We start from the raw sequence: 27,982 nt of genomic DNA on the forward strand, positions 1-27,982 counted from the left end.
TATTTCATATAATTTAGTATAAATTTACTGGATTCTTTTAATATTGCTTTTGAACATTTATTCTCTAAAGTAGCAAAAGAACCTCAAGAAATTTGATTTCCAAGTGTAGTCTCTGAGGGGACCTACTGGCACAAGCATTTCTTGTATAGTTTGGTTTTGTTGTCAGTTATGGCTATTTCGCAGCATTTTGACACAGAAATGTTAAACTTTTTTCTTCAGATAGACGCTGGAGTGAGAACTTATGTCCTCTCAAGCTGCTCCAGGAGCACTATTACTCTCTTCCTTCACAGTGTCAGCCTACCTTAGCAGAGCTCATGAACTGCCTCCTCCAGTCAAGGTTACCGGGATTGTTCTCAAACATGAAATGTGAATCCTTGCCTTCGGGACTGATATCAGCTAGGAAAGCATTAATTTCATAGCAAAACAAGACAACTAGATTTACCAGCTTTGTGGGACTCTTCCTGGACATTATAAACCACTGGAGCTGTGGCACTGGGGACATACAGAAGACTACTCTGGAGACAGCACTAACACTTACAGAGTTGCAGACAACTTCTTTTAGTCTTAATTTTTACTCCTAGTGGAGGTACACCACCATCCAAAGTCTCAGATATCCAAACCTGCAAGGTACTACGGCAACTTATCCCCTACACCCTGGCCAGTGATTACACAGCAGACAAAGGTGCTGCTCTCTTTTAGTCAGCACTAACATTTTATAGGTTAGTGATTTCTTAGTGGCACAACTTCTCTCACTTTTATTCACAGAAAGTATCCGAAACCCCAGAATAGATGACAGGACTTAGAAAGGAGGATGAGTAATTCAGTGGGTTGTATTTAGTTAGTGAATAATGATTTCCTTGCTGAGAGAAGCATGTTTTCTATGTTTATTCCTCAGATGACAGCAAACTGCCTGTAATTATTGTTATCGTACAATTACAGAGTGGGGGGAGAGGAAGGGGTGGGGTTAATAAGATTAGCTAATTAGACTTCTGGTGGACATGCAAAAAAACCAACCAACCAACCAAACAAACAAACTGTGAGGGCAAAGAGCTATTCAGATGGAGCCAGTGACTGAAAACCAGCCTTCAGTCCTCCCACTGGTCCTCATTGCCCTGGCTTCCTGAAATCATCTGTTTCGGTCTGAACACTGATCTGTGCCACATGTTAGGCTGTTTGTTCACAGTAACACTTGAGTAGAACCCACACTGGGTACGACAGGTTGCCTGGCAACTTAAATTTAATTTAGTAAAATTTAATTTCCTTTATATTATTACATTTATTCTATAACATATAGGGCCCAGTAACACATTCTTACATTTTGCTACCAAGAAAGGATTTAATTTTTGCTAAAACTTTCCCTTGAAGTGAACATAAAAGCAAACAGAAGAAAGAAAGGAGGGAGGGAGGCACAATATAGACCAACGTTTTGACCTAGCTTTAAGTTACAGTGAAGCAATAGAATGTCACAGTATGCTAATTATTTAATCAACCCACATCTTCTCTGCTGTTCATGTATTATTCTGACTATCAATCGAACACCATCTGCCCTCACAGAAAATGTTCCTGCAATGTACAGAATATTTAGCTGGCAAGCAACTATCACCATGTTCGCACTAGAAAGTCTTGAACCCAGGAAAGCTTGAGGAGCTTTGGGACATTCAAAACAGCTCCGGCTCTTCCTTGGCCTTCGTCTGGAGGAGAAGGAGGGGGATAAATACATTATTTCCGTTTAAATTTCAAATAATGGAATAGTTTCATTAATGGCTTTGAATGCAAATAGGAAGTTGAGCTTTGGAATCCGGCATGCCTTTAAAGAAAAAATTTCTGTCACTTGGAGAAGTGTGGGAAGCAGCAATGAGGAGGAGGGGGAGAAGCTCTGGCTCCTCTTGTCTGCTGGGCTGGAGCAGCGCTTCCTCCTGGGTGCGCTCCCAGCCACATGCCCTGGGCTGGCACGTAGTGCTCTGCGCCTCGGCCCCGGCCCCGGGGCAGGGACCCTTCAGGGACCTGCCTCAGATACTCTGAGAGAAGGAGCCTCTCGCTCTGCTAACGCTCATCCCTTACCTGGACAGCAAGTCCTGGCAGGGTATGCATTTCATAAGGTAAAGAGAGAATTCCTGTCTCAAACTGGAGAAAAACTGGGTTTGTCAGTGAGATCCTGGTAAAATACTCTAGGGAAAAGATTTTGGAAAGGTTGTTTAGTAAATGTAGTCTATAAGGTGATGTTTACCTCCAACAGAGGAAGTATAAAACTTTGCCAACTGCAATAAATAACATAAAACTTATGCCAAAGGAGAACAGTATTACTTAGTGACTTTTTTTTTTTTTTTAAGCTACTAAAATAGACGGTTATGGAACTTCATCCTAAATTGCTCAAGTTGGAAGAACAGTGCAGTTGGCCTCTTCATCTTCTCCAATCAAGTGCCACCTGTTAAGGAATCCTGACCAGCTCTCCAAATAAACAGGTACAAGGATTGCATGTGCTATAAGAAGTACCAAGTGCAGAGGCAGCCAAAATGCCTTTGGGGGCTATTTAGAAAGAGGTTTTGGAAAAAAGCCACCCTCTTTAGTTAGTAGATCAGTTAGTAGGCTAGTTGCTAGACATTGAGTCACTCCCTCATCCCATTCTGTCTCAAAGCCTGGCATGGAGCACTTAAGTCCACCTCTTATCTGCTGGAACAGCCAACAGCTTTAGAGCAAAATCTGCTGGAACAGCCAACAGCTTTAGAGCAACATCCTGCGTGCGTACTGGTGAAGAGCTGTCGACAAGGCAGGGATGGGTCAATCTACCAGAATAAAAACACTGGGCCCCGATGTCTCTGTTATCCTTATCCTGGATTCCCTGGAGCGGGACCATGGATTTCCAGTGGGACTGGAATTTGGCCCAGTGTGCCACAATCCCATAAAACACAACTGTCTATTGGTTAAACAACGCCAAGCATGTCTCGGCCAGATGCCTGTTTACTGACTACTGACAGAGAAAAAAAGCTCTCAGATGCTATTGCTTGGGTTTGCAGGATGTAGGACATACTAATTATGAACATATGAAATGATCACAAAACAGAGATGAGCCATGTAACTTGGTTTGGCTGCAATTCTTGGTATATGAGAAAAACGACAGCACAGGGCTGGATGAACATAAATTCTGCATTAAAAGTAAATTATTTTGTCATCTAATATCTATTTGCTTCAGATAGTAGTTTGTTGTCTTCTGCTATGTGGGATAATGGACCACAAAATTGGTCAAATTATTGGCCATTTAGCAAGTAAAGGAAGAACCCTGGTTCACTTGGTCAACAAAAAGCTGTTCTTCTAAAACTGTCTGTTCTTCCCTAGAGACAGAGAACTCCAACAACGTGAGGTGGCGTTCACTTGGGAAACCTTGCTGAGGCAGTCGCAGCAGGATGGTGGGTAGGTGAGCACTTTAAAGAGCATCCTTCCCTGGCATTTCACTCTGACCCAACTCAGAGCCCAAACCCAAGCTCTTCAGGTGTCTTTTGACAAACCAGAGAGCAAACCTAGCTCTGCCAGGCTGTGCCACACCAGTGCACCCCAGGACCTGGGGCACTGGGGTCTGCCCTCCCCTGGGGCCCTTCCAGCCCTAGGGCACCTGTGGAGGAGAGAAGCAAGATGGGGAGCTGATCCCTGGAGTGGGACAGAGGTGGTAGAGCCTGCTGGTGCCCTCGGGGCCCTGACTGCTCTCCCATTTCAAAACAAAAAAATGCCTCCCCACCTTCTCCCACCCCCTGGCACAGATATGCAGTTTTTCCTCCTGAGCAATGTGCGCAGCAGCAGTTTTGCTTCCACTTAGGCCAGGAAGACAGCAACATTCACCCAAACGCCACCTCCCTGAGCCATCAGTCACCCTGATGCCTTTGTGCCATCTCCATTAAAACGTTTCTCCTAATTTTGAACTTTAGTTTTCCTTGTTGTTTATCCTATCCACTATAAAGAGCAGATATTCCTGCTCTCTGCAATAGGATTTTATGCTTTTTAGGACATAAGCATCTCACCTTTCAGTCACCTCGTTTGCTTTCCAGTCTTCCCCGGACTAATTGGCCCACACCTGCTCTGAATGCAGATTCCCAGATTAGATGGATACTCCGGGCCAGACAAGGTCTGATACTTTTGAGTAGATAGGATGGATTACTTCAAAAGTCCTAAAGATTATACTCCTATAAAGATACACAACTCTGAATTACATTTTTTTTCCCCTCAGTATCATCATACTGTGGACTCCGGTTTAATCTGTGGTGCATAATACCATCTTGCTGTGTTTTTCCAGATCTTTTTGTTAAGCAGCATATTTTGTTACCTTGTATTGTGCATTTGATTATTGCAGCCTAAGACCATGATCTTAATCTTGTCCTAGTGGAATTTTTTTTTCCTTCTTCGCAGGCCATTTTTCCTATTTGTTGATAACATCTTGAATTCAAATCCTGCTCTTTAAAGACCTTGAAGCTTCTTATCATTCACAAATGTAATAAGCATAGGCCTTTGTCCAGCAGTGGCTATTAACAAACGCATTAAAAGACTTGCTCCAGAACAGACTATAATGGACAGTTTGTGATGTAATGTCTGCCGCCACCACTGCCCTCCAGGGATGCTACCCATCCAGCTGGGCATCAATCCCCTCCCTCAGGCCTTTTCAGCATTCTCCTGGCTTTTCTAATGGGAATGTCATGCCACACTGCCATAGCCTTGCAAATCAAGATAGAGAGCATCCATGGCTTCTTCTCTGGCCATTCTTTTCTAGAAGATAAGCTTGGTATGATGTAGGGTTTTGTTTTTTTTTTTAATCAGTCACTTTCTCTTGTAGGTGCTTTTAAACTGTTTTGGGAATTTGTCTTAAAATCTCTGAGCTGATGCAAACTGCTTTATCATTCCCTAACTTTGCTCTAAGCACCACCCCACCCCGATATACCTCTTAAAGACAGGCACCATCTGCTGGTATTTTGCCTGTCCACAACAAGTTTCCAGAAATCCTGCACATCACATCTCTGTGTATTCAGGGATGCAGTGCACCAGGCCTGGTTAATCTTAAAAAATTCTGCCCAAGTGTTTCCTGTTTCAGGCTCACCTTGTCCCTTTGTCTCTAGCGTTAGCTGCAGCAGCACTCAGTAACTCAGTTCCAGTGAGCACAAACACAGAATAGGCATCAAACACCCAATTCCTCTGTGCCATCTGTAGATAGCTCTTCTCCATTGAGAAGCAGCTCAAACCTTTTCCTGCTCTTCCTACTACTGCCGAGATAATGTCTTTTTCTTGTAGCAGATACATTTTAATAATTGCAGGGAAGGAAATATGACCTCCAAAAGACCTCTTGAAGACCCTCCTGAGACCTGGTTTCAAGGGAGACTATTTCCTGAAGCCCTCAGCTCAAGGAAACAGTTTACAGAGATGAACAGAGCAAGGGAAGAGCAAAACAATTGTGTAAATCTCAGCCCCTGCTGATCACCTCCCTCTCTCACCAAAAGCATGCAAGAGGCGAGAGAAGAATGTGCTCAGTGTAGTCACGTCCCTGCTCCCAACACCCTGACTAGAGGCCAGAAAAGTCTCCAGGGCACATAGCCTGAACCACAAGAAAACATGGAAGAAAGAGTTTGTTTTAAAGACAGTAGAAGGGGAAGAAAAAGAGCCCCCAGACTCCCCCTTTCTTGAACTTTCCTTAATGACAGTGAGATGTTTCTTTCCCAGCAAAAGCGAACTGCTACTCTTGACATGCCTGATGTCAGCTGGAGGAACAGATGGCTCAATGGTTCATTTCAAACTGTTCACTCAGCCAAACAGCACAAATTGCATTAATTGCCTCACAGTGCGAGCAGAAAACAGAGCACTCCGCGTGTCCAAGCCGTGAATCACTGAGACTTCTCATCATTATTTGCATTTGACAGGTCAGTTGGGAACTTATCCACGCGCCAGGAAGGGTGCGGGTAGAGGGAGCACAATGGAAGAAAATTCCCCAAGTCGAGCACTCTGCAGGTGACAGAAGGTCTCCAAGAAATTATTTGACCTTCAACTTTTGCCTTGGCATTAAAATAGTTTCCTCAGCACAGTGCCACCTTCTGAAGTATAATTTCTTAACACAAGAACGTACATAATAACGCATCTAATGACTGGCTGTGGGGAGCAGGAGGAACAAGGTCTGATACTGACCTTCTCCTCTGTGTCCACGCTGAGACCAGGAACTTCTTAAATGCATTGGGGACACTTATATGGTCTACCCCAGCTTTGTCCCTTCCCTTGGCAAAGGCAGCTTACACACCATGGGAGGTCATGGCAGGCCACCTAAGAGAAAGCAGGTGTCCCAGAACCTCCCAGCCACAATACCTGGGGAGGGAAACCATGACAAGAGACTCTCTGTGCGCGCCTTCAACAAGTCCCTGTGTCCAAGAACTAAAAAACAGATGGAGCCAAAGAGGTTGAAACAAGTTACCCCAAATATCCCTTTTGTTTGTTTGTTTCTATAAGCTGGGAGCCTTGTCTATGTTTAATTTACTAGTACACATGTGCACAAGCATCTGAAAAGTTCATGCAGAAGGGGAGTCCAGGCAAAAAGCTCTCCTTTAGGTCTGACTGCTCTAAACCTTGCCTGATTTATCAGATGCTCCATATCATGTTGAAAAGCCCTGACACTTTGCTCATCAGCTGCAAATAGAAGGTGTTAGCATTTTGCCCACAGAAGACATTACATTTCTTTCGACCAAGGAAAAAAATTAGCAAATTACCACATAAGAGTAGAAATTTAAGGATACAGCTTTCTAGCTAATATGATCACTGATGATTCTCTGTTACCTACTTGAATATATTTTCTTTATGTCAACTACTTTAGTAAAATACAGTACTGGGAAAAGACTAACAACCACAGGCTGTTCAGATTCCTGCCACAAAAGTTACGGGCAAGTCCTGCTGCTCTTTCCTCCTCTCTGCTTTAGAGGGAGCAGAATCATTGTGGTTTTACCAGCGGGGGCAAAATTTCTGTAGCACATCTCTGTACATTGAAAATTTCCACTTGAGCCCCTTCTCCAAGAAAAGAACCATGGAAAGACTAGGCAGAAATTAAAATAAAATGCAATACATACGCAAAACTGGCCCCCACTACCGTGCTGTAGCCCTCCCTAAACTGGCAGCAGACCCAATCATTGTAAATGGGTGACAGCTGAGGGGTGGCTCTTCTGCTCCACCCCACTTGGTGGAGGCTCTGTCTGCACCCTCCTTCGTTGCTCCCTCTGGGCTAACTTCGGGTCTCACCTGTTTCTAGAGGAGAGAGATCCTTCACTGTTTTCCTTGCTTAAGCAGAAGTCAATAGAAGAGAAAGAATACCTAATTATATCTGACTGAGGGGAAAAAAAAGAGGTATTTCAGGGCTCTGCTCACATGAGAATTACTTTAAACCATCACTTTGCCTCTCACAAAGTTTGGAAAAAAAACCCTGGATCTAAGTTTGTTCCACTCTCTCTCTGTTCTGTGCCTCTAAAAATGGTGCAGCAAAATTCCTGGAGTCAGGTCGTCTCACGCTGGGAACCTTGGCTCTTGGTGCTCCATACCTTGCTGCCTCAGTCATGCCGTCATGCTCACTCTTTGCTTACACTGATGGCTGTTTCTGCACCACCAGAAACACCCCGTCCCCTGGTCCTCACAGAACTACTGTGGGACCTCTTCCAGTAACTAAGAGAGACTTTTCGTGGCATATTTTCCTCCTCGAAAGTAGCCTGTGTGGACCATTTAGGTGCTCAATTTTTGAGCATTGTCATTTAGATTCTCTTCTTTGGAAACAGGACCTTACTGTGCTTCTGATACCTGCTTCAGTTCTCGTCTGTGAGGACAAGGTGGCCTCCTTTGTGCCTGTGGGCTCCTCATCTCCCGTGGACTAATTCCGCCAGACATACCCACGCCTGCATTAAAGGCGAGCTGTTTCACAAAGCTCATAAGCACTCCGAGAGCTTCTGCACGGCAACGCAATCTCTGGGTGATGTCTCCCTCCTTTGGACTCAAGCAAGCAGCCTCTGAAGGTACTGGAAAGCTTCCAGCTCGTAGCAGGAATTAATTCAGACACTAATTTATTCCTTTGGGGCTTCTTCCTGATTTAACTGCATTTTACCAGCATCTAACCGTGTTCCACGCAGCTCTGCTCACAATACCAACGTGGGAGAAGGGGAGCGAGAACTAAGGTACAAAGCGGCCTGAAAGATCTGGAATAGCAGAAGGAGGGTGTGTTGTTACCACCGGCTCTCCCCCTGCTCTGGGAGAGGATAAGGGGCAGCAGACCAGCAGTAAGTCAGGCTACAGACCTGCAACCTCAACCACTGTTTTCTCAGTTAATTCAATCATGTCCTTTCATGTAACGGGGAAAATGAACAGGAGCAGATAATTTTAAGTCATAGGGCTGTGTTCAGTGATGTCTGAGAAACACGAATTTTCAGAAAATCTGGCTCATTCTCCAGCTACTCAAGTTTTCTGTCAGCACTGGCTGTGCCAGAGGAACCCAGAAGGTCTCTTTTAAAAAAGGCACACCCCAATTGATCATCTGTTGCTTGATGCTCCAGTGGTCTTTTCCGGAAAGACCTACCATATCGACCCCAGCCCCAAAGAGCTGCAAAGCCAGGTATGCCCCCAGACCTTCAAATTCTTTCCCAGGCTAAAGGAGTGTTAATTATGTGAATAAGCTAATGAATAGGGGGAAGTGCTCAGACCAACACACAGAATAATGTTGGAGAGGGAAATTTAATAGTTCATGCTATAGAGATGGTCAGTAGAAGAGGTGGCACTGAAGTAACTTAGGGCCTTTTGCTGTGATGAGCTGCTATGGTCCTTCCAGCTGCTATGGTCCTTCCTGCCTCACCACATGTCTTCTTTAGAAACCCCCGATGAAGGAACTTTGGAAAGGCCTTGTAAAAGCCCAAATACATTGTATTAAGTGTGTCCATTTATCCATTTTATGTCTATGCTTATGACTTGGTACAAAACTGATTCAGCTTTTCCTGCTTTAAAAAAAAAAAAAAAGCACCGTTAAAGCTACATATTAATTTTTTTACTAAGCTGTTAATTAAATGGCAAGGAGGGCCTTGGAAACCTGACAGCAAAGGCAAGTAAATAACACGGAGATTGCTGCTTCTTACCCAGGAAGAACAAGGTACTGGCAATGGTTTCTCAGTTATGGCCCCGCTACCAAATTCCCCTTTTGCAAGGGTGTAGAAGAGGGACTAATAATAGACCTTACAGCATCCTCATAAACCTCTGTTTTAGCAATTCTGGGAACATCTCTTCAGATTTATGCCAGTATCAGTGGTAAGAATTTGACCCAGGAAATACAACATCACGTGCAGCACATAAGACTTCAGTGTGATTTTACTGTTTTGTCTGAAAGACTGTGGCCAAATTTCTGCTTTCAGTTGCAGCAACATAATTATGTTGTCAACTGCTCCAAGGTTACCATCCTATTTTTGTCCTGAGTCTTGTTGCTTCTCAGTACCTTACCTTGATCTCTCTCATGTCCTTTACTGAAGATTCCTGCATCTCTCTTACACAATCAAACATTTATTTCTTAAGTACCACTCAATGTTATGACCATTTCAACATCCCCATTTCAGGTAACCAATTCACATTACCAGCTCATAGGATAGCTGTTTATCCATCCAAGAGTTGGTGGTCTCAGCCCAAATCCCAGTCCACCTGGTAAAACAAGCAACCCCCAAGTGCAGCTGAAGCTAATGGTTAATTAAAATGTAACCAGCACTGTGCTAATTAATTATCCTTTACTGTCAAGCTCAGCACAGAGGATGAGATTTAAAGCCACAGGGACTGAACTATATCTTGGATCTAGGGTGGGCAAAAGTATTCTGTTGACCAGGATAAGAGCTGGCTACAGGAGCACACATATATTGTATGCTTTGGGCAGCGTTTTGCAGTCAGGCTTCTTCTGTCTTCATGCCCTCCTAGCCCTGGGCTGCTGCACAACATACTGCAGCAGTACCGTCACCTTCTCGATGGCCTTATGGGTCACCTGGCATCTCTGGGGAGGGGAAAAGATGAAGCCTCACCCCCGTGACCTTCCGTCCTCCACTGGCTCTCGCCGCTCTCCCTCCTTGCACTGCCCCCTCATCAGCCACTTATGCTTTTGTGGACAGACCCCCAAAGCAAACTGTTTCATCAGACACGACAGGCTACGGAGGCCAAAACAACCCCAAACGCCAGAGAGGAACTCCTGGGGCCGAGGCTGCGGGAGGATGACGCACACGGAGCTGAAAAATCCAGGCAGCCTGTGACAGTACAACTTAAAGTAATTGTTAATTCTGCTGTTGTTAACAAGGATGCTCCAGTTTCTCTCTCACGTGATTAGTCCCGTGTCTCCCAGTGCCTGCTGCAAAACTAACAACCTGCCTCCTTACGGGAAAGACAGGCTGTCCCTAAGTCACCTTTCCCTTCCTCCTCCACGTTAACACAGTCAGCAGCAGAAGGCTGTCTCCTATCCTACAAATGCATTTTCAGAAAAAAAAAAAATACATTGCCTTTTTGTCATCTTTGAAAGGAGCAAAAAAAAAAAAAAAGTAACAAAGCTATTATCCTGATTAGGTTTTACTAGTGAAAAAATGAGCTGTTATATCAGCTCATGATCTGGAAGAACAATCTTTCCATAGAGACAAGTATGTCTTGCTCTTGGTCATCAATGACTAGGATTTCTTGACAGGAGATGCTGAAAAATTCTTGTTTAACATCTTAATCCCAGTTTATTTTTACCCTTGGGTTTGAATTCCCAAAAGCTCACTGCTAATGCTTCAGCACTACTGCACATTAGCAGCCCGTGTCTGGAGAGCCGCCTGCTGCTGCCAGGCAGTCAGCTCGCACACTGCCTTGCACTGCCTTTCACAAAAATAATACAGGATTCATTTTTACAGAGACTCTCGACACATCATAAAAAAGGATTCTTAAGAAACATCCCAACCCCCTTAAAAGTACGGTACTGATGGCAAAATAAACATTTTGCTTCAAATGTGTTTCCTCAAGACAAGTAGTTACTCATCATGGGTGCATTCTTGCGAAAAAGTTGCAAAAAAGCCTTGCCATGCCAAGACAGCAAGCTATCAAGTAAAAAAAAGGTAAAATATTGTATTTGCTAACATCTTCTCTTATTCCACTTGTGTCAGAATTCGAACTAAAAAAAAAAAAAAAAAAAAAAAAAAAAGACAAACCCCAGATGTACATATTCCATTTCTAAAATTGACTAAGAGCATCCACAAGGGTGCACTAGGTTCAGCCACATTATTGTCAGGAAAATGCACTATAAGATGAGCTTTTAAGTAACTCATTTGGAGCCAGCAGTTGCCCCAGCACACGAAGCATCGTTATCCGTGAACATGCATCCAGGACAGGCCAAACTCTGACCTCACCCCTCGCCATCTCCTGGTGACTCCATCTTTAGAGCCACCCATGGACAAACCACTTTGCAGAACCCTCCTGTGAACTGCACCAGTGAATCATTTAAAATGAGATAAAAAGGGGGCAAAGGAGAAGTTTTAATGAGACCAAATCCTCTCCCCAGTTCACCGCGATCCCACTATCAAGTGGGCCAACACTCGAGGTGTAGGAATGTCACAGCACAGGGGCAGGAGGAAGCACCTGGGAACAGAAACTCCTCAGAGGCTCCCCAGATCATCGAACCTGTCCGACCCGCTACTGCGACCTCCTGGGCAGGATTTCTAGAGTTGGCTTATGAGGCTCCCTACTAAAGCAAGTAAAATTTTGCCAGGGCAGAACATTCTCATGCACAAGCTCTCCAAGGGCAACCACACATCAACTTTGTGCCTGCATCTCAGAGCACTACCTGAAGGCAGTGAAGAGGCATTTAGACATTACTTTGGAAATCAGTGAGTTATGATTAGTAATCAACATTAAAAATGTAACACTGGCATATACATTTCAAAGTATGCTCATCTTGGGAACAAACCCAGGTTGATATAAAAATTATGAGGGTCTCAGACTACAGTTTGGCCCTACTTCCATCACGGCACTTTGCTTCAGTGGGGGCAGAAAAATCCTTGTGTAGTTAAGGCTCTGGCACGAAACTCTTGCTGCTTCTTTAAACTGTGGCTGCACTGCATCGTGTTATCTCCCTAAGTAGCTATTCCACTTTAGCTTCCTCAGAGGTCAGCTATTCACCTCTGCTAAGTACATCCGGTGTAAAAAGAAAATTCCTTAATCCTATTTTGTGTGCTTATTTTCATATGCACAGCCACAATTCTCCGCCATCGAGCCTGGGCCACACTACAAAAGTCCCAGTTTGCCACTACTGCTGTCTCCGCTGTACAGCAGACAGATGTTCACCAGGAGAACTTTGCTGTGGCTGTCTCTTAATTCTTACGTGCTATGGCAGAGGTACATACAATTAACAGACATCATTACTTAAAATGCAAAGCAAGAAACTGCACAGATTTGCATGTCTACTGAATTATTTCAGGATTCAATTACTACCCAAGAAATACAGGAACGAAGAACATGATAAAAAATTGGCTAAAACCATGTGCCTGTGCATTTACTCAAGGAGTTTATTTCTTTTCAGTATATTTACTTAAGCTTCCCAAGACAAGAATTCCCTCAAAGGTTATCATAGGATGGACATTTTCTTCTTTCATTTGGGCTCATGCAGGGCTCACCTGTCCCTCCACAGAACAGTCTTCCTGCAGTCCTAGCACATGCTTACAAAAACTAATCTCTCTACTTTTAGCTCCTTTTAAATAATGCTTAGCTTCCCAGAAGAAGAGGCAGCACCATGACCCTTCCATGCGTCCATAAACAACCATCAAGAGGAAAGAAAAAACCCCACCCATGGGGTGAGATATGAGAACACAGGTCTTTGCAACTGGACCTCCCGGTTTTGTGCTCCTCAACGCTGTTTTGGTGACCACAGGACTAGGCAGGCCTAGGCTCATCTGCCTGCCAAGTTCAACCCTGTTTTCCTCTGTAGAAAAAACTTATCCCTGGTAAAATGGACTGGCCAGAGGGGCTGTTGTAAATAGGAGAAAAACAAAAAACCGTAGCTCCTACCCAGCACATTCACAGAGTCTCACAACAGTCAAGCTAAAGCAAGTTCAACCCTCATTCAACAACACGCTTGTGTTGAAGAGCCTTCACCTGCACCTCCCTTACATGGGCTTACAGAACAGTGATGGCGTTAATACTGGGCGCATTTTTTCCCCAAAAGGAAAAAGTTGCCTTTGATAAAAGAAGGCGAGTTTGCTACACTTGGAAATGAAATTAACGAACCCAATCAAAAATTATTTATCACAGCACCAATCTTTGCTAACTAGTGAGTTTTTACGTATAGAAAAAGAATAGTTCTGGATTTATTTTAGTTTTAGACAGAAGAAACCACCCAACTCCTCCTTTCTTGAATGACATCCTTTGTTTCTTGTTAGGCAGAGTACTGAAACACAAAATTTAATACTGTATGAACAATTTCAACACACTATTTAGTAAAAGGCAGTAAAAAGTTTAATACTTTTTTAAAAAGAAACATCAAAAAGTGCATTAGGATTAACATGCAGGTCCATCCAACTCTCTAGTCTGTAACATTACTTATTCATTTTCTCCTGTAACAAAGAGATGCACATTTTTCTTGGACTGTAGCATTTGAGCTGTGCGATCTATGCCAACCACTGCAGCCAATTTCTGAGCATCATACTTAGAGTAGAGCACAGTACAGGTCCACGTAGCATCCACTCCATTGTCTGTGGCCTTCATCATATTACAAATCTCACTGTAGAAGTGGCAGTACGTTGGTAACTCATAGAAAATGAGGTTCCTAATGCCTTTTATTGTATACCTGTAGGAGAAAAACCAGAAATATAACTTTTTTTGCAATTTTTACAAAGTGTGAATGTTAAAACATCAAGCCTACCTCAGTTCTATCAATTTCCATCAACTTCAATGCACATTGGTTGTAGCTCAACTCCACAAACCCTGTATCATGAAGAAAACTTGACACAGATGTGGAACTGAGGGCAGAGGGAAGGGTGGGTCTAATGCTGCCAGGCACTGCAACTTCCAGTAAAGTACAGACCAACACCAAATTCTGCACTATGCAGCCTCTTTGGATTGGATTTTAAGACAGCAAAGCTTGATCAGACTGAGCCTCATGAAACTTTTTATATTTGCCAACATATCTTCTGCTAACAGAAAAAACTGTTCCATTAGGAACTTCCAAACAGCTCCAGTCAGGAGCCTCAGCTTGCTGCATTGCATTATTGAATCACTTACATACCCCTTTTGCAGAATTTTATGTAATTATTGTGGCACAGAACACAAATAAAAGGCACAATCCTATTTTGCAGCCTATATCATCCTGTCCCAACATCAGTGGAACTTGGCAGCACTTACCTTCCTGAATAAAGCCCTTTGCATACCAAAGTATAAGAGTCTCTGCAAGGGTCTGCTGGCAACATGCAAGAAATTTGAAGTAAACTGAAAAGCTCTTACTTCAAAGAAGTCCTCAGAGACACCCAACAGATTGAAAAAGCAATACAGTCCATCTATGATTAAGGTCAGGCTCTACTTCACAAATAGCACACATGCAATTCAGAGGAAAACTGAGTCTGCAATTCACCTTTTGTAAAAGTGGAAGCGTTCTGTGAACAATAAAAACTGCTTCTCTCCCTTGAGAAAGAACCGTCTTGCTCTGCAGACGCCAGCCTTTTTAGTGTATTCACAAATGTGAGTAAAATTCAGGTCCTCTTTCTTGAAGTAATTTCGAAGACGCACGTAGTCAAAATACGATGGAACATAAATGAGTGTGTGTGACATGATGGCATCGCGGTACTCAGGCAGAACTTTGTTGATGAAAAACTGAAACCTGAGTTAAGAAAACAAATATGTTTTAACCAGAGTTAACCTGTATCTTTCCAATACTGACATGACCTCAAACAGGAATACCACCAGACAACAGACTACAGAAGATTTTGACCACATTTTTCCTTACGTAACTTCTTAGGGTTTCTAAACTTGTAGAAGATAAAAGGCAAAGGCTTTATCAGTACTACCCAGTTATGGCAGAGACTGGTATTGCCTTCCCAGACTTTAGTCTCAATCCCCTTTGGCAAGGAGAGGTTCAGTGCTCGCCTCCACCCACGCAGGGCCCAGCCTGCATCTGAAGACTAACGAAGGTGTACTTCTGTGGTGAAATCACATCGCGCTCTGCAGGAAACTGTACGCTGAACTAAAGCTGAAATTGCAGTCATTAGGGCGTAGCAAAATAGTCTGGAACACAGAGTACCTTGCATCTATTACTGAAGTCAAATTTTCAACTTCTAGCCTCCGAAAAACATGAGGAAGCTGGACCACAACGTGGCTAATAGAGCCGCTGAGCGGGACGTTGCGGACGGCCACCTGCGAGAAGAAAGTAGGATGCTCAGGGAAGCAGCATTTCAAAGGCAGCCACACTCCAGCCAGCTTTCTGCTTCTAACTCACATCTGCAAGCAGTGCACAAGGCTGTTTTAAAGAAAGCTCCAATACAAAGTTATATTCATGTATACACACACCAGGTCTGTTAAATCACTGCTTATGCCCTGACTTCCATATATTTGAGATGGACCACTCAGGTGTTTACTTTGCCCGTTTCTTTCAAAGTAATAGCAGTTTATGCTTCTTGTACAGAAGGAGGGAAGAAAAAAAGGAAAAGGAAGCCAGCAAAACCTCCACTTAACAACAAAATAAATAAAACAAGATAACTTGTGTGTGTCAAATTAAGAAAAAACAAAATCTGATCTCTGACATGAAACAGCTACCCATGAAAGAAAAGGATCAAGTAAATACTGCTGCAATAAGAGTTGTGTCTTTGTCACAGCACTAGAAATCGCCATGCAGCGTCACAGAGATTCAGACCGCAATCATTGGGTAACAGCAACGACTGGCACACTGACAGGCTTTCTACAACTGAGTTATGGAATTTTTCCATGTGTTGGGTTTTCTGTTCCTCTCCCCCTCCCTTACGCCAGCATTTAAAAGAAGGCTTTCAGCTCGTCTGGGAACTCACCTGCCCCACATAATTGAAGCAATGTTTGTTGAAGACAAAATTAATCTGGGGCTCCTGAAGAGCGCTAAACAGCAGCGTCTGGCGGTAGTACTTGGACCAGTTATTGAGATTCAGCATTCGCACTCGGGAAAAGTCTACCCCGTGGGAATCCAGAGGCAGCAGGTTCATATGCTTCATCAGGTGCTACAGAGAGAGATGGAAAGACACCGCTGCCGGCTGCCATCCCTGCACCCAGACTCCAAGAGCCTTAACTGCAGCCAGAAAGTGGGCAGGGACCAGCAAGACAGCACAGAATATAAACAGACTAGACAGAAGAAGATAAACCATCTCCCAAGACATGACTGTCGGGAATTTATTGACCACAGCAAGAGTCATTTACTTGATGTCCTGCCACAGAACTGAAAGCTACCATCTCTTTAGCCATCAGTAACAGTAACCTTTGCTTTCAATCTTTTCCCAGGGGGCAAGTGTAATGGATTTGTTGGTTTGTATTGAAGTCAATGGTCCCAAGGTTTCTGAGCTGAAAGAAGCCCAAGTGCAGTTCCCATTGCATTCAGGGAGAGTTTGGGTGCAAGTGAAGAAATTCACTTCATTTTGGCCTCAATGAATGATGTCTGGGACTGGCACCGCTGCCTCCGCGTGGCAGGCAGTCACACCCAAAGCACAGAACAGCAAACAGGCTCCAGGACTGGTTCCTTGGATGTCACGTAGGCTCACATGCCTTTCCTGGAACTCCCAGGAAACCAGACACCTTCTGGGCTCATTCAAAATGTACAATAACATCATTGTGTGCTGTCAAAATGCATGGCCCAAGTACCTCAAAGGTACATGCAAAACCCCAACCTTTTAACCTGGAAAACTTTTATTAACCAAAAGCCAAAAAGCTTGGCTACTACTGCATACTAGCCACAGCCCAAGAGCTTTATTTTCATTACACGTACAGGAAAATCTTCATACTGTTTAACTGAGGACATGACTAAAGCTTAGTATCTCTACAGCCAGCGGAGACAAGCACCAGCTCCCATTCCTTTCTGGAGGAACCAGACTTAGGTTGTACAGACTCCTCACATGGCTGCAATCTGACTGAGACACTGGGCAGTCAGACAAGTGGCATATTTTCTCCCAGACGTGATTAAAGGAATCATCATTAGTTCATCCTGCAAGATAATTAAAACTGTCCAAAAAAATCTCTGATTAAATATGCCACCTAAAGCACCAAGTACTAAGATTTATAGAGAACAGGTGCTGAACACTACCAAAATCCGTAGAAATAATATTCTTAGTGTAAGGAAAATATCAGGCTGGAGGGAGGAAAAGGAACAAGCATGCACATCTGGAATAAAGTCAGTAAAAAATCAGCAATACTGTTCACTGCCAACACTCAGTCATACCTAAAAAACTAAAAAGACACAGTACAACATAAAAATGAATACAAATGGAAAACGCACCAGTACATGTTCCCAGTTCTGCATCAGGTAAATATCTGCTTGATCAATTATGAGAATTTCTATAGATGACAGAAAATCAAAATCTCTCTTCTTCTCCCCCTCTGCACCAATAACAGTCCTCATACCCAGGGGAGAGGCAATGATGATATCCGACGAGTAAAATGGCGCGTATAGTCTCATACTCTTTTGAAGAATTGCAACCCCTGTCCAACAACAACCAACAGCATTTTCTTAATTAAGGTCAATCATCAACCATGTTCTTCCAGCAGGCTCTGTAATAGTAACTCCCTACATTTCCTCTCCCTCAACACACACTAATGATTATACCTGGACAAAACCAATCTGTCTGAAACTCTTCTTTCCCTGAAAAGCACTTACCCACACCCCACCTCATTTGACAAGCATTTGGCAGATTTTCATGAAGTTCAGCAGACTCTTTCAGTAGTACTTTTTTCCAGATTTTTCATAGCCTGGGCAACATTTTTTAACTGAAACACGTTTTTTGTGTTTTTCTGCTAAAAAGGGGGATGAGGAGGCTGAGGACCTTAAGGAAAAAAAGAATGCAGAAATTATTAACTATTCCCTTCTCCCCAAACCCTAGACTTTGGTCTCTGCCATTAGGTACTATAGTAACTGTTACCTTAATCTGTCATGAAAGATTCAGTGCGGACCTCTTGACTATAAACTGTCTTTATTCACCAAGCCACAAGGATTGCTACTAAAACACGAAGGAAAAGGTTCTTTGTGTGACGATGGCTGAAAGCATCACCAGTCTTGCACATTCCCTGGCATTGCTTCTCACATAGCATGTTGCACTGTACCTGCCAAACTAGCTTATGCGCCACCTCTCGTGTTAAAGAAAGAAAAAGGAAGGAATCTGAGTTTGTCACCTATGTCGTAACTACATGCCAACATTGCTAGGACCCACAGCTTTCTGATCTGAAAAATCCAGATAGTCCAGACCATATTCAAACCACCTGCTATGGTCTGCCCAACAAAGGTGTCTCTTCAACTCCTCTCCCTCCCTGTGTGAAGCCAGCTATCACGGGCACAGCTGAAGGCATTTGCAAGAATTTCACAGACATCAACAGGGACACTTCCTGCCATCTATTTTAACTCAATGAGGAAAAAAAAAAAAGAAGCCACAACTGGTCGAATTTCCAGGACAAAGATATCACTTGTCACAGCACATACACAGTTTAACAACATCAAGTCTTTTTACATTTAAAAATGTGAAAGAGTGGTTTTAGTAAGGCATAACAAATGTGCTTTAAATTAGATCTTTGTGCAGAAGTAGCAGGGTGTGAGGCACAGTAAAAAAGAATAATTATTCTGCTTCTGTGATTTGCTTCTGCAAGTAACAGCACTGAAAGTTTCTCTCTAAGCATTTCTTCACACATAGTAAGTTGATCAAGCAGACTGTGATATGGGAGAGGACTGAGAGGAAAATTATTATGCTACTGAAAGGAGGACACTCTCAGCCAGAAAGATTTTCACTGGGGACAGAAGAAAGACAGAGTGGGACCTGCCTGCATCTTCATTAAATCTCTTGGGATGACAATTTATTTTTCAAGAGACAATAATTTCCCAAGCCTCTGATCTGTCAAGTTAGAAAAACTGCCTACTCATCCTGGCAGCTCCAGGAACCAAGTCACTAGCTAACTCTCTGCACACTGAGTTACTAAAACAGCATGAGATTACAATATTATGAAACGGTCTCAAATTTGCTGCTTGTCCAAAAGTCCTCCTACCCCCTTAGCTTTCATGAAAACCATGGGCACCACAGCAAAAAACTGCTTTGCTCAGTACTGAGCTTTAATTTTGTTCCAACCATTACTGATTACAAGAAATGTTGTGAATAGGCTAATTAAACCCAAAGATTTTTTTTTAACAACATGAAAGACTTTGCTGCATAATCAAGGCTATTCTGCTTAAAACGAGGTGTGGGTAGTCCTGCTACGATAAAGCAATCATTGCATTTTAAGTGACTCTGAACTTGATGTGAAAATAATTACTTTTGTATTTTCTCTTCCTTTTAAGTTTTGTCAAGGCAAGAAAGAGTTTCAGAAAAATCCAAGTTGCAAGTGCAAAACCAGCATGAATACCACAGAGCCAGTCTTACCAGCACTTCCAGCCCTGATAGCTCCTAGACATTTAGGAAGAACTTGTTACTTCTCAGTTCTCTACAAGCTAAACATCATCTGTTTAGTGGGTCATTACCAATTCTGAAGTGGTCATCAATGTTGCCAGCAAAGACGGCTTCATAATCTTCAGGTCTTTTCAGGTTAGGGGGCTTCTCTTCTGGGTCAGAGCCAAACTCCCCCTTGAAGCGCTTTTTATTACTTACATCTATTTTTCTTTTCTCATTCACTTCAAGAAGACTGATGAAAATGTGCACAATTCGCAAAGCACATTCCCTGAAGGGCACTATCACCAGGACCTGCGCAGAGCAACAGTTACAACAGAAACAGGAACACTCACAGTTAACTGTACGTTAAGTAATTTTTTTTGACTTAGATCTGCTCCCATGGGGCATTCCAACAATAAAAATAAAACAATTCTGACACACAGCAAGGAGGCAGGATGTGCTGGACGCAGTGTGCTTGGGAACAGGTACTGGCCAGAACCGCAGTTTGGTTCCCCCCGGCGTCTCACTGCAGGGGAATTGAGAACTAAGGACATTCTCCTGTCCTCCCCACCCGCCCAGCAAGCAAGAGCTCCTACAATCCACAGACAGGGTCAACATCTGGCTCCTGGATGGGTGACAAGAGCCTCTACACAGCACTCTGAAATATAAATATCTAACTGGGGAGTCAACACAGAAACCACAGGCATTTGCCAGACGTGCGGCAAACCCAACTTTGAAACTGTTCAACAGATAGCTGGCACCACCGGTGACAGACTAGCCCTCATTGAATCCACCCAGTTATCAAATAGGTGCCATGAATCCAGGGAGCCTTGGCTTGAGGCCCACTCCTCTGACTACGGGAGGCAGCCTTGATGATGGGACTGGGATTCCCTGAGGTCTCCCAGGCACAGACAGATCCTTCCAGGCAGGTAAGTCCTTACAAGCACCTAAGGACATCCCACATTGGGCAACAGCCTGCACTAACACTGATGATCAATGTGGAGGCACCTTTCTGTACTGGTAGATTTAGAAATGGAATCAGGAAAAAACAACATGTCAGTTTGTGGTGATAGGGGGACAAAGAAAAAGAGAAGTCAGACTCATGGCTCAGCACAGAAAGGTGCTGACTGACAAGCCTGCGGTCGCTGCTTCTCACAGGGTATTTGCCCTGGCCATGGCAGACAACTTCCACGCACGACAAAGGGATGTGGAAAGGCACAGGCTCAGGAACGTGTCACCTGAGAGCAGCAACAGAAATACCCCTGGATAACCTACGTTTACACAGCCTGACCAGCCAGCCAGGGCGCGGACACGAGAATCACATTAACGAAGCCCTCTTACCTTAGGTCTGGTGAGCCCCTGATCCCTGTAGTCGTCACTGTCAGTCCCTGGCTTTTGGTTTCTTCGTTTGGTGTTGTTGCTGAGCACCTGGGCGTTTGCCTTCAGAACATGGTTCAAGGCATGCAAGCAGTAAACATGCCGGATTTCTTCTCCATTTGTTAAAGCATTCCTTTCCGGATAAAACAAGTCCCGGTATGTATTCATGATACAGAAGAGCTCTCTTTGTAACGGGGTAAAATAGGGATCGCTTGGTTTGTTCACTGAGGACAGAAATTGTTTATTCACTTTTGGCCAAGTGGATTCTAAAGGCTTGTGAAGATAAAGCTGTTTCACATCAACTTCTTTGTATGCTTTCAAAGTTTTCTGTTTCTCCAAAGTGGAAGAAAAAGTTAGTTGGCCCAGCCTTGGCCACTGAAAAAAAAAAAAAAAAGAGCCAAAGAGGAGTCATTTAAAAGCACATCATCACAGCTGTCAGTTTAATCAAGTTCATGAAATTCGAGAAGTATCTTTTCATAATACAAGCTGAAACCTTTTTTTCAATATGCAATCTCTTCCTTAGAGTCTACCAGGGTGACTAACAATAAACGTGAGCTCAGTACATCTGAACATATTTCGCAGTGATGTGTCTATAACTGTCCTCATTTTACAGATGAGAAAACCGAGGAAGAGGAAGGATGTAACTTCTGCCTAACCCATCCAGCAAATCAGTGGCACAAACCAGGGACAAGATGAGAACCCTGGAGTCCGACTACACTTACAGATCAGCTGCACTGAGGTATGTACTTTGCTTAAAGGCAAAACCAAAATCCCATTAGGGGCTAAACCCAGAAGCTGCAAATCAGTTGCTAAATTCAATCTTGTTGGAGCCCATTTGATTTCGAGGGCAAAAGCTATCAGTGTAGTAGGGGAAAACTCTAAACTTTAAGACTTCTGCTGTGCAAATTGTTCCTATCTCCATAAAGTAGGTACACCAAGTTAAGCAAAGATACATCCTGCACTGCTTCAGGTGGCACTGGTATTTTTGGCCACCATATTCCAAAAAAGAAAAAAATTAAATTAAATTAATCACAGCTTTGTCTCTGATTGACTAACCATTGGATACGTTCCAATGAATGTCACCGAGCATATGGCTGACCAGAATGCAAGGCAATCCTCCAAAACAAAATCAGATGTGAAAAAGTTAGGAAGCAAAGGTTTGTCTAAAAATGAATATTTTGAAAAACAATATTCTCTCTCAAGCAACAAGGTGGTTTTCTGGTACTGTAATTCACCTATTATTTCTAGGATTAACAATATAAGTATTTAATTCCCCTTTACCAGTTTGTCAATGTATACAGACATATAGCCATCTTGAAGCAAGAACGTGATAGTGCATCACAAGCACTTGTAAGACCATAGAGGGTCAATTCACAAGTTCAGTTGTGGAGCACATGCCTGACATTGTGCTGTTAACACTCAGAAAACAGTCCTGGCTCTGCCCTGTGTCAAGAGTACTAAACCTGTGGTTTTGCAACAGTGGATCAAATTCTCAAGCTATGTTTTTCAGATGTGTCACCACATGCCTACTTAAAAGCAGACTTTAGATTTCAACTCTCACTCAGCTCTAAGTGAAGAAGAAAGACTTCAGCAACAACACAGTGACAAAATCTTGATAATTCCAGTACCAAGAGCTAATAATAGCAATTATGAATCTATTACACTTGTATAAAAAAAGAGTTACTTTAACCCAGGACTCTTCAGGAACTCTGGATGGCCACAAAACACTCTTACCTTGCTTTGACTTGAAGTTCTAGGAAGTGTAGACATTTTTTCTACTTCTTTTTCTTCAAGTTCTTTGTCCATGTGCTGTTTAAATGGATCTATTTATAACAACAACAACAAAAAATCCTGAGGACTATTGTAGCTAATACTGGAATCACGTTTCAGAATGGATTTGCAAATGGGATGAGCAGTTTTCATGCTGGCCAACAGCACAGTTAAAAGTAGTTATTTCAAAGCATTTGGAGATGAGAGAAAGGATGTCAAATTCTTTCTACAAGAACAGAGAGAACAGATTTGACAGATTGCTTTAAAAAGAGAAAAAGAAGCACTTATGGAAGTACTAGAACTTTCAATCACAAAACAAATGTTGGACAGGAAAGCAATATGTAGTAGAAAAGACTGCGGCAATTTTCTGCTGTAAGCTCTGACGCATCCTTCCCTTGCAGGTGAAATAGGCTGTTGATAGTAAAGACCCAAGTGAACTTAACGCTCTTCTTAATTTATAAACAGCTCTGCTCAGAGCTGTGCATCTTTGGTCAGTGATATGAATACAGTTTGTGACAAAGCAGAGAAAGATAGGCAAGTTTTGGGGAAGGGAGGTAAAGACTGCCTGAAGTGAGCACAGGTCTGATTTATCTAATCAGCATTTCTTTTGTAAAGGAGAGACAAGGAACTGTAAGATCATATCCAAAGATACTGGCATGCACAAGCTACATGCAAAGCTTATTTTGAAAACAGAGCTCTGCACACTGCTCGCAGCACAGCAGCACTCACTGCATAAAGAACATTAATTAGAGAACAGTAGTGCTTGCCAAAGGATATCTAGCCCACCTACAAGTCATCCAGCCAAAACTCAACACATTTGCTAATTATGACACTGTTTAGAATATCTTCCCAGCAACGCAAATGAACAGGAGATCATTTAATTGTAATACAGGTTCTCTCTTCAATTGAGTTTTACTGATTGCAGCAGTTGTCAGATAAAGCAGAGGGAATAATGTGAAGTATTTTCAGGAATTCTAGTGATCTCAGGACCAGAGCAGAAATCCATCCCCTTTCTGCTATCTTGGGAGACTCTCTATTTTCTGTAATAGATTACAAAGCCCCTTTCAATCTACAGGAACCCACTGAAAATAGTGCACCATTTATAGGTTGAACAAACCTGTAAGGATTCTTAGCAGGCAGTTGGAGAGCTACGGTTCTCATTAAAATGCAATGCCAACAGCCTAAGTAATATTCTCATGGTAACAAGAACGAGCTGTTTTTTCTATCACATGGCCCTTTGATGCTTCCACACATTTCACGTATCAGCTAGGCTGCCTCCCAGATCTAATGTCAGCTGCTGCTCCAAGATGACAAGCCAGCATCACTAGGGATGCTACAAACATATTTCTTCTTCTCAAACTATGCCATCTGATATTAAAACCGCAGAGCATGAAATACGGATGAAAGCTCTGCAAGTGCCAATGTGTGGCATATCACTGAAAGATCACACACCCGTGCACACAGTTATCCGTACGACACATGGTGGGATGACTCCAGCACCAGAGCTCAGATTGCACCCATCAGTGCACCGCAGCATTGAGATTCTGGGCTAAACCCTTAAAAGATACCAGAAAGATGCTCCACTGATGCCTCCTGCCTTCCTGATCCTGGTGTAGTCAGACTCCTCTGCTCAACCTTCAAAATTCAGGGAGTCCTGTGCATTTGTCTAAATTACTGTGGCTGCCCCCAGCTTCCCAGAATCTCACCTCTAACTCCACTGAGCTGTGAAGGATGCCCTCACAGGTCAGCTTCGCAATTACCTCCCGTCCTGACTGTGACAAGAATATCTTCCACAGTCAAATGCAGGCCTGCAGGGCTCTTCGTATTACAGTAGCTTTTTAAACTACTATTAAGGCAACAGAAGCAGAAAATCCCTCCATGCACATTTCTAATTCCTGATATTTCAAGCGTCATCAGTCCTGACAGAAACTATGCACGAATCCCAGTTCACAGAGGCTACAAAAAGATCAGTGGATCACCTACACACCTGCATTAGCGTTAGGCATCCCTTAGGTAACTGGTTCACACTTTGTACTGTGGGCAATACAATGAATAATGTAGGCGGAGAACTGGGAAGCTATAAGCATATCATCAGGGTGTTTGGTAATTTCCACATGTTTACAGATACTCCTCTAGAGAGAGATAACTAAACATAAAACATACTGTGTTTTACCTTCTGGAAAGGCTTGTGAAGAATTGCTGTCTCTCTTATCCGCATTGCAATCTCCACTCTCCTCTTCCATGAAATTGGTTTCCAAGCTAAATTCAGATTCATGTTTCACATCAGTAAACTCCTCAATTACTCCATGCTTTGGGTCATAAGAGGTATCTGCACCATCAGTCTCCTCCTGGCCAGGCGTCTGCTCCGCTGAGTCTGTAGCTGTGCCTTGTCAGAGAGAGAAATGGGTTATATTCGCCTGGAAAAGTTACTGTCTGTAGCTACCTCTTGCTAGCTAGGTTGTTCCCTTTGAATGACCAACTTTTTTCCTCCCAATACTCTAACCAAGAAGATAAAAGCGGGCTTCGTATTCTACAGTAAAGACAACTTTTGTCTCATGTATCAAATGTTACACATCATATGTTTCCCCAGAGAAAATTAAAGAAATAACTTACTTGGGGATAAAAGCAGGCTTCGTATTCTACAGTAAAGACAACGTCTCATGTATCAAATGTTACACATCATATGTTTCCCCAGAGAAAATTAAAGAAATAACTTACTTGGGGAATATAAGTTTTAGTTTCTAAAGACCTCAAATAACTGAAAATAACAAAAAGTTGCCTCCTCTCTCACAGAATTTTTTTGCAGACTTCATGAATGAGGATCCCTCGTCATAATGGAGGAGGTTTCCTTCCAATTTACGTATTCTTTCCTCTGCTATGAGGCAAATCCTTCCCTCCTCTCGGTGGAAGCAGCCAAGCCAGATGCTGTGTGAGAGAACAGCTTGCGTCTCCCATGAGTGGGTGAGAACCCCTGGTATGCTGCTCCATGTGGATTTCCTCTGTGCTGCCGCACAAACAACATCTGAGGAAGCAGCAGTGGGCTGTCTGCCGGAAAATGAGCACAGCTACCCTCTCCCCTGCTCAATCCTGCAGCAGCTGCTGCTCCCACCCACACAGAGGCAATGGAACAACAGAGTCTCCACGCCAGAAGAGCACCCAGCCAACAAGCCAGCCTGCACCAGCCAAAAACAGAGATTATTCAAACCTTCCAACTGAAACAACACTTAACAAAGCCTTCTACCAAACTACCTTCTTCCTGCTCTGGTACATCATCCTTGTCTTCTTCGCCTCCATCTGTTTCTCCAGCCTCCTGGGACCCTTCGCTGTCCATTTCCGTCTCACTTTCCCCAGCTTCTTCTGATTCACTCTCATCTTCCTCTTCCTCACTCTCAGACTCAGGAGAGGTCTTCAGGGTAGCCAGGAGCTTATGATATACAGAAACCTGTTCCACTTCAGTCTCCGAATCGCTTTCTGCACTTGATTTATCAGAATTCTCAGACTGGAAAGGAAAACACAAGTGTAACACCAACAACAGTAACACCCTATTATGCAGCAGGCAAATACCCTCACCTCTAGTTCCCATGTTATGTTTTCCCTGTCCCATCCTACCCTTATGCAGATGCAATGGAATTTTTAAATTATCACTGTTTTATGCAAACAGTTATGCTGGACACCTCCATTTAGATTTTGAAACCGTCTTGGTAAACTTAGGCTGAAGTGCCTCATCCTGTACTGATTTGACTTAGAGCATCACAAAATTTGGTTTTTTCAGTCTCAGCTGAGTGAGGACATTTCATCTCCATAGACAAGGCATTTACTCAGCTGGCACTGGATTTTCTTAAGAAAATCACACACAGAGCAAAAACTGTAGAAGGGCACACGTACAAGGGACAGAGTTCACTGAAAATGCCTCTGGCTTTCAAGAAAGTCAATGAAACAGCCATCAGTTGACAAGAGTCCACCAGGGAGTCGGTGAGGTTAGGCTCAGCTGTAAAGCTCGAAGCTTCAAACAAGCCAGACTCGAAGCCAGTTCTGTCCTGGGCTCGCACAAACCAACAACAGTGAGCCAGGTTACAGACGAAATTATAGTTTTACTCCTTTCTTAGTTCCTTTCAGCCCAAAAAGGAAAAATCAGTAAATACGATAGTAAAGTATAAAATTGCTAAAGGAAACAAATGAACCACAAAAATTTATTTTTCCACACTGAAACTTAGAAGTCTTTTATTCATCTGACAATAAAGGAGATTACCAAATCCTGATTGAAAAAAAAAGTAAAGCACTGGCAATCTGAAGAAGAGAAATGAGCATTAACATATTTCTTTGTTCAACAGAGAATGAAACATCTCCTAATTTGTGCAACATTATGTTTACCAATATTATTAAAACAACTTAAAGCGTGATTTACTTTTCACTGTGACTAAGTAATATGCAAAAAACCAAGAAGAGCTATGTTATTTCCTGCTGCTTCTGCCCTCTTATGGTATTACAGTTTTGAGTTAGGCACTGCAGAGAACAATTCAGAGCCACACAAAAATCACATTAGGTTTTTTTTTTCCTCCTAAACACAGATTTTCTAAGGGGAACAACTTGATCAACCTGAATAACTTGGTAAAGTGAAATGGTGCGTGTTTCACTTCAGTTCAGTGTTCCACTGAACCATGCAAACATGAAAGTAAGGCAAAAATAAAAATACATTACCAGGTCACAGATTTGAGCTGCTTCTGGTTTTCCAGAAACCCTGAAAAGCAAGCACTGAAATATCTTACTCTGTCAATGAGCGATAAAAGAGATGAGAAGGAGAAGGATTTGCTAAGTTATACAACTCTTAGAGAAGTTAAAAGAAAGCTTAAAACCAAAGCATTACACAGTTCTCCCTAACAAAACAGACTTGGCACTCACCCTGGGAGGTTACCAGTGAAGCCTACATGCTCAAGCATTATAACTGATCGAGAAGTGAAACAGAATCTGGCTTTAACCAGACAACCCGGTGTTAGAAGGAATCTAACTACAAGGGCAGTTTGCACAACAAAGTTAGAGCCTCCCTCTAGCACTAAACATTGATCTACGAAGTGGGGAAAACACACGTACTGCAGGAAAACAGCACTAATTAACCAGCTCGGGGACTGCAATCCTGCAAACAAAACACTGCACAGTCAGAGCTTTAACTAAACTCAATCTTCCAAAAAGACGCGGAGCCCTGAGCGGGACTGTCACGGCAGCGGGCGGGACCCAGGACA

At 43.0% G+C, this 27,982-nt stretch overlaps 1 protein-coding gene across 1 annotated transcript; it reads right to left on the reverse strand.

The window, feature by feature from the left end:
- Positions 1-13,285: 13,285 nt before the first annotated feature.
- Positions 13,286-27,483, reverse strand: DIEXF (digestive organ expansion factor homolog (zebrafish); the record flags this gene model as incomplete). The annotated part of the gene is made up of 11 exons (XM_010085654.1): positions 13,286-13,816; positions 14,597-14,842; positions 15,263-15,375; positions 16,023-16,205; positions 17,471-17,673; positions 19,691-19,910; positions 20,940-21,350; positions 22,710-22,798; positions 24,919-25,125; positions 25,995-26,244; positions 27,444-27,483. Coding segments are annotated over 11 exons (2,209 nt in total), but the record flags the coding sequence as incomplete, so codon positions are not given.
- Positions 27,484-27,982: the final 499 nt, after the last annotated feature.

Source organism: Pterocles gutturalis, unplaced genomic scaffold (genome assembly GCF_000699245.1).
Source record: "Pterocles gutturalis isolate BGI_N339 unplaced genomic scaffold, ASM69924v1 scaffold17180, whole genome shotgun sequence".
NCBI classification, from domain to species: Eukaryota; Metazoa; Chordata; class Aves; order Pterocliformes; family Pteroclidae; genus Pterocles; species Pterocles gutturalis.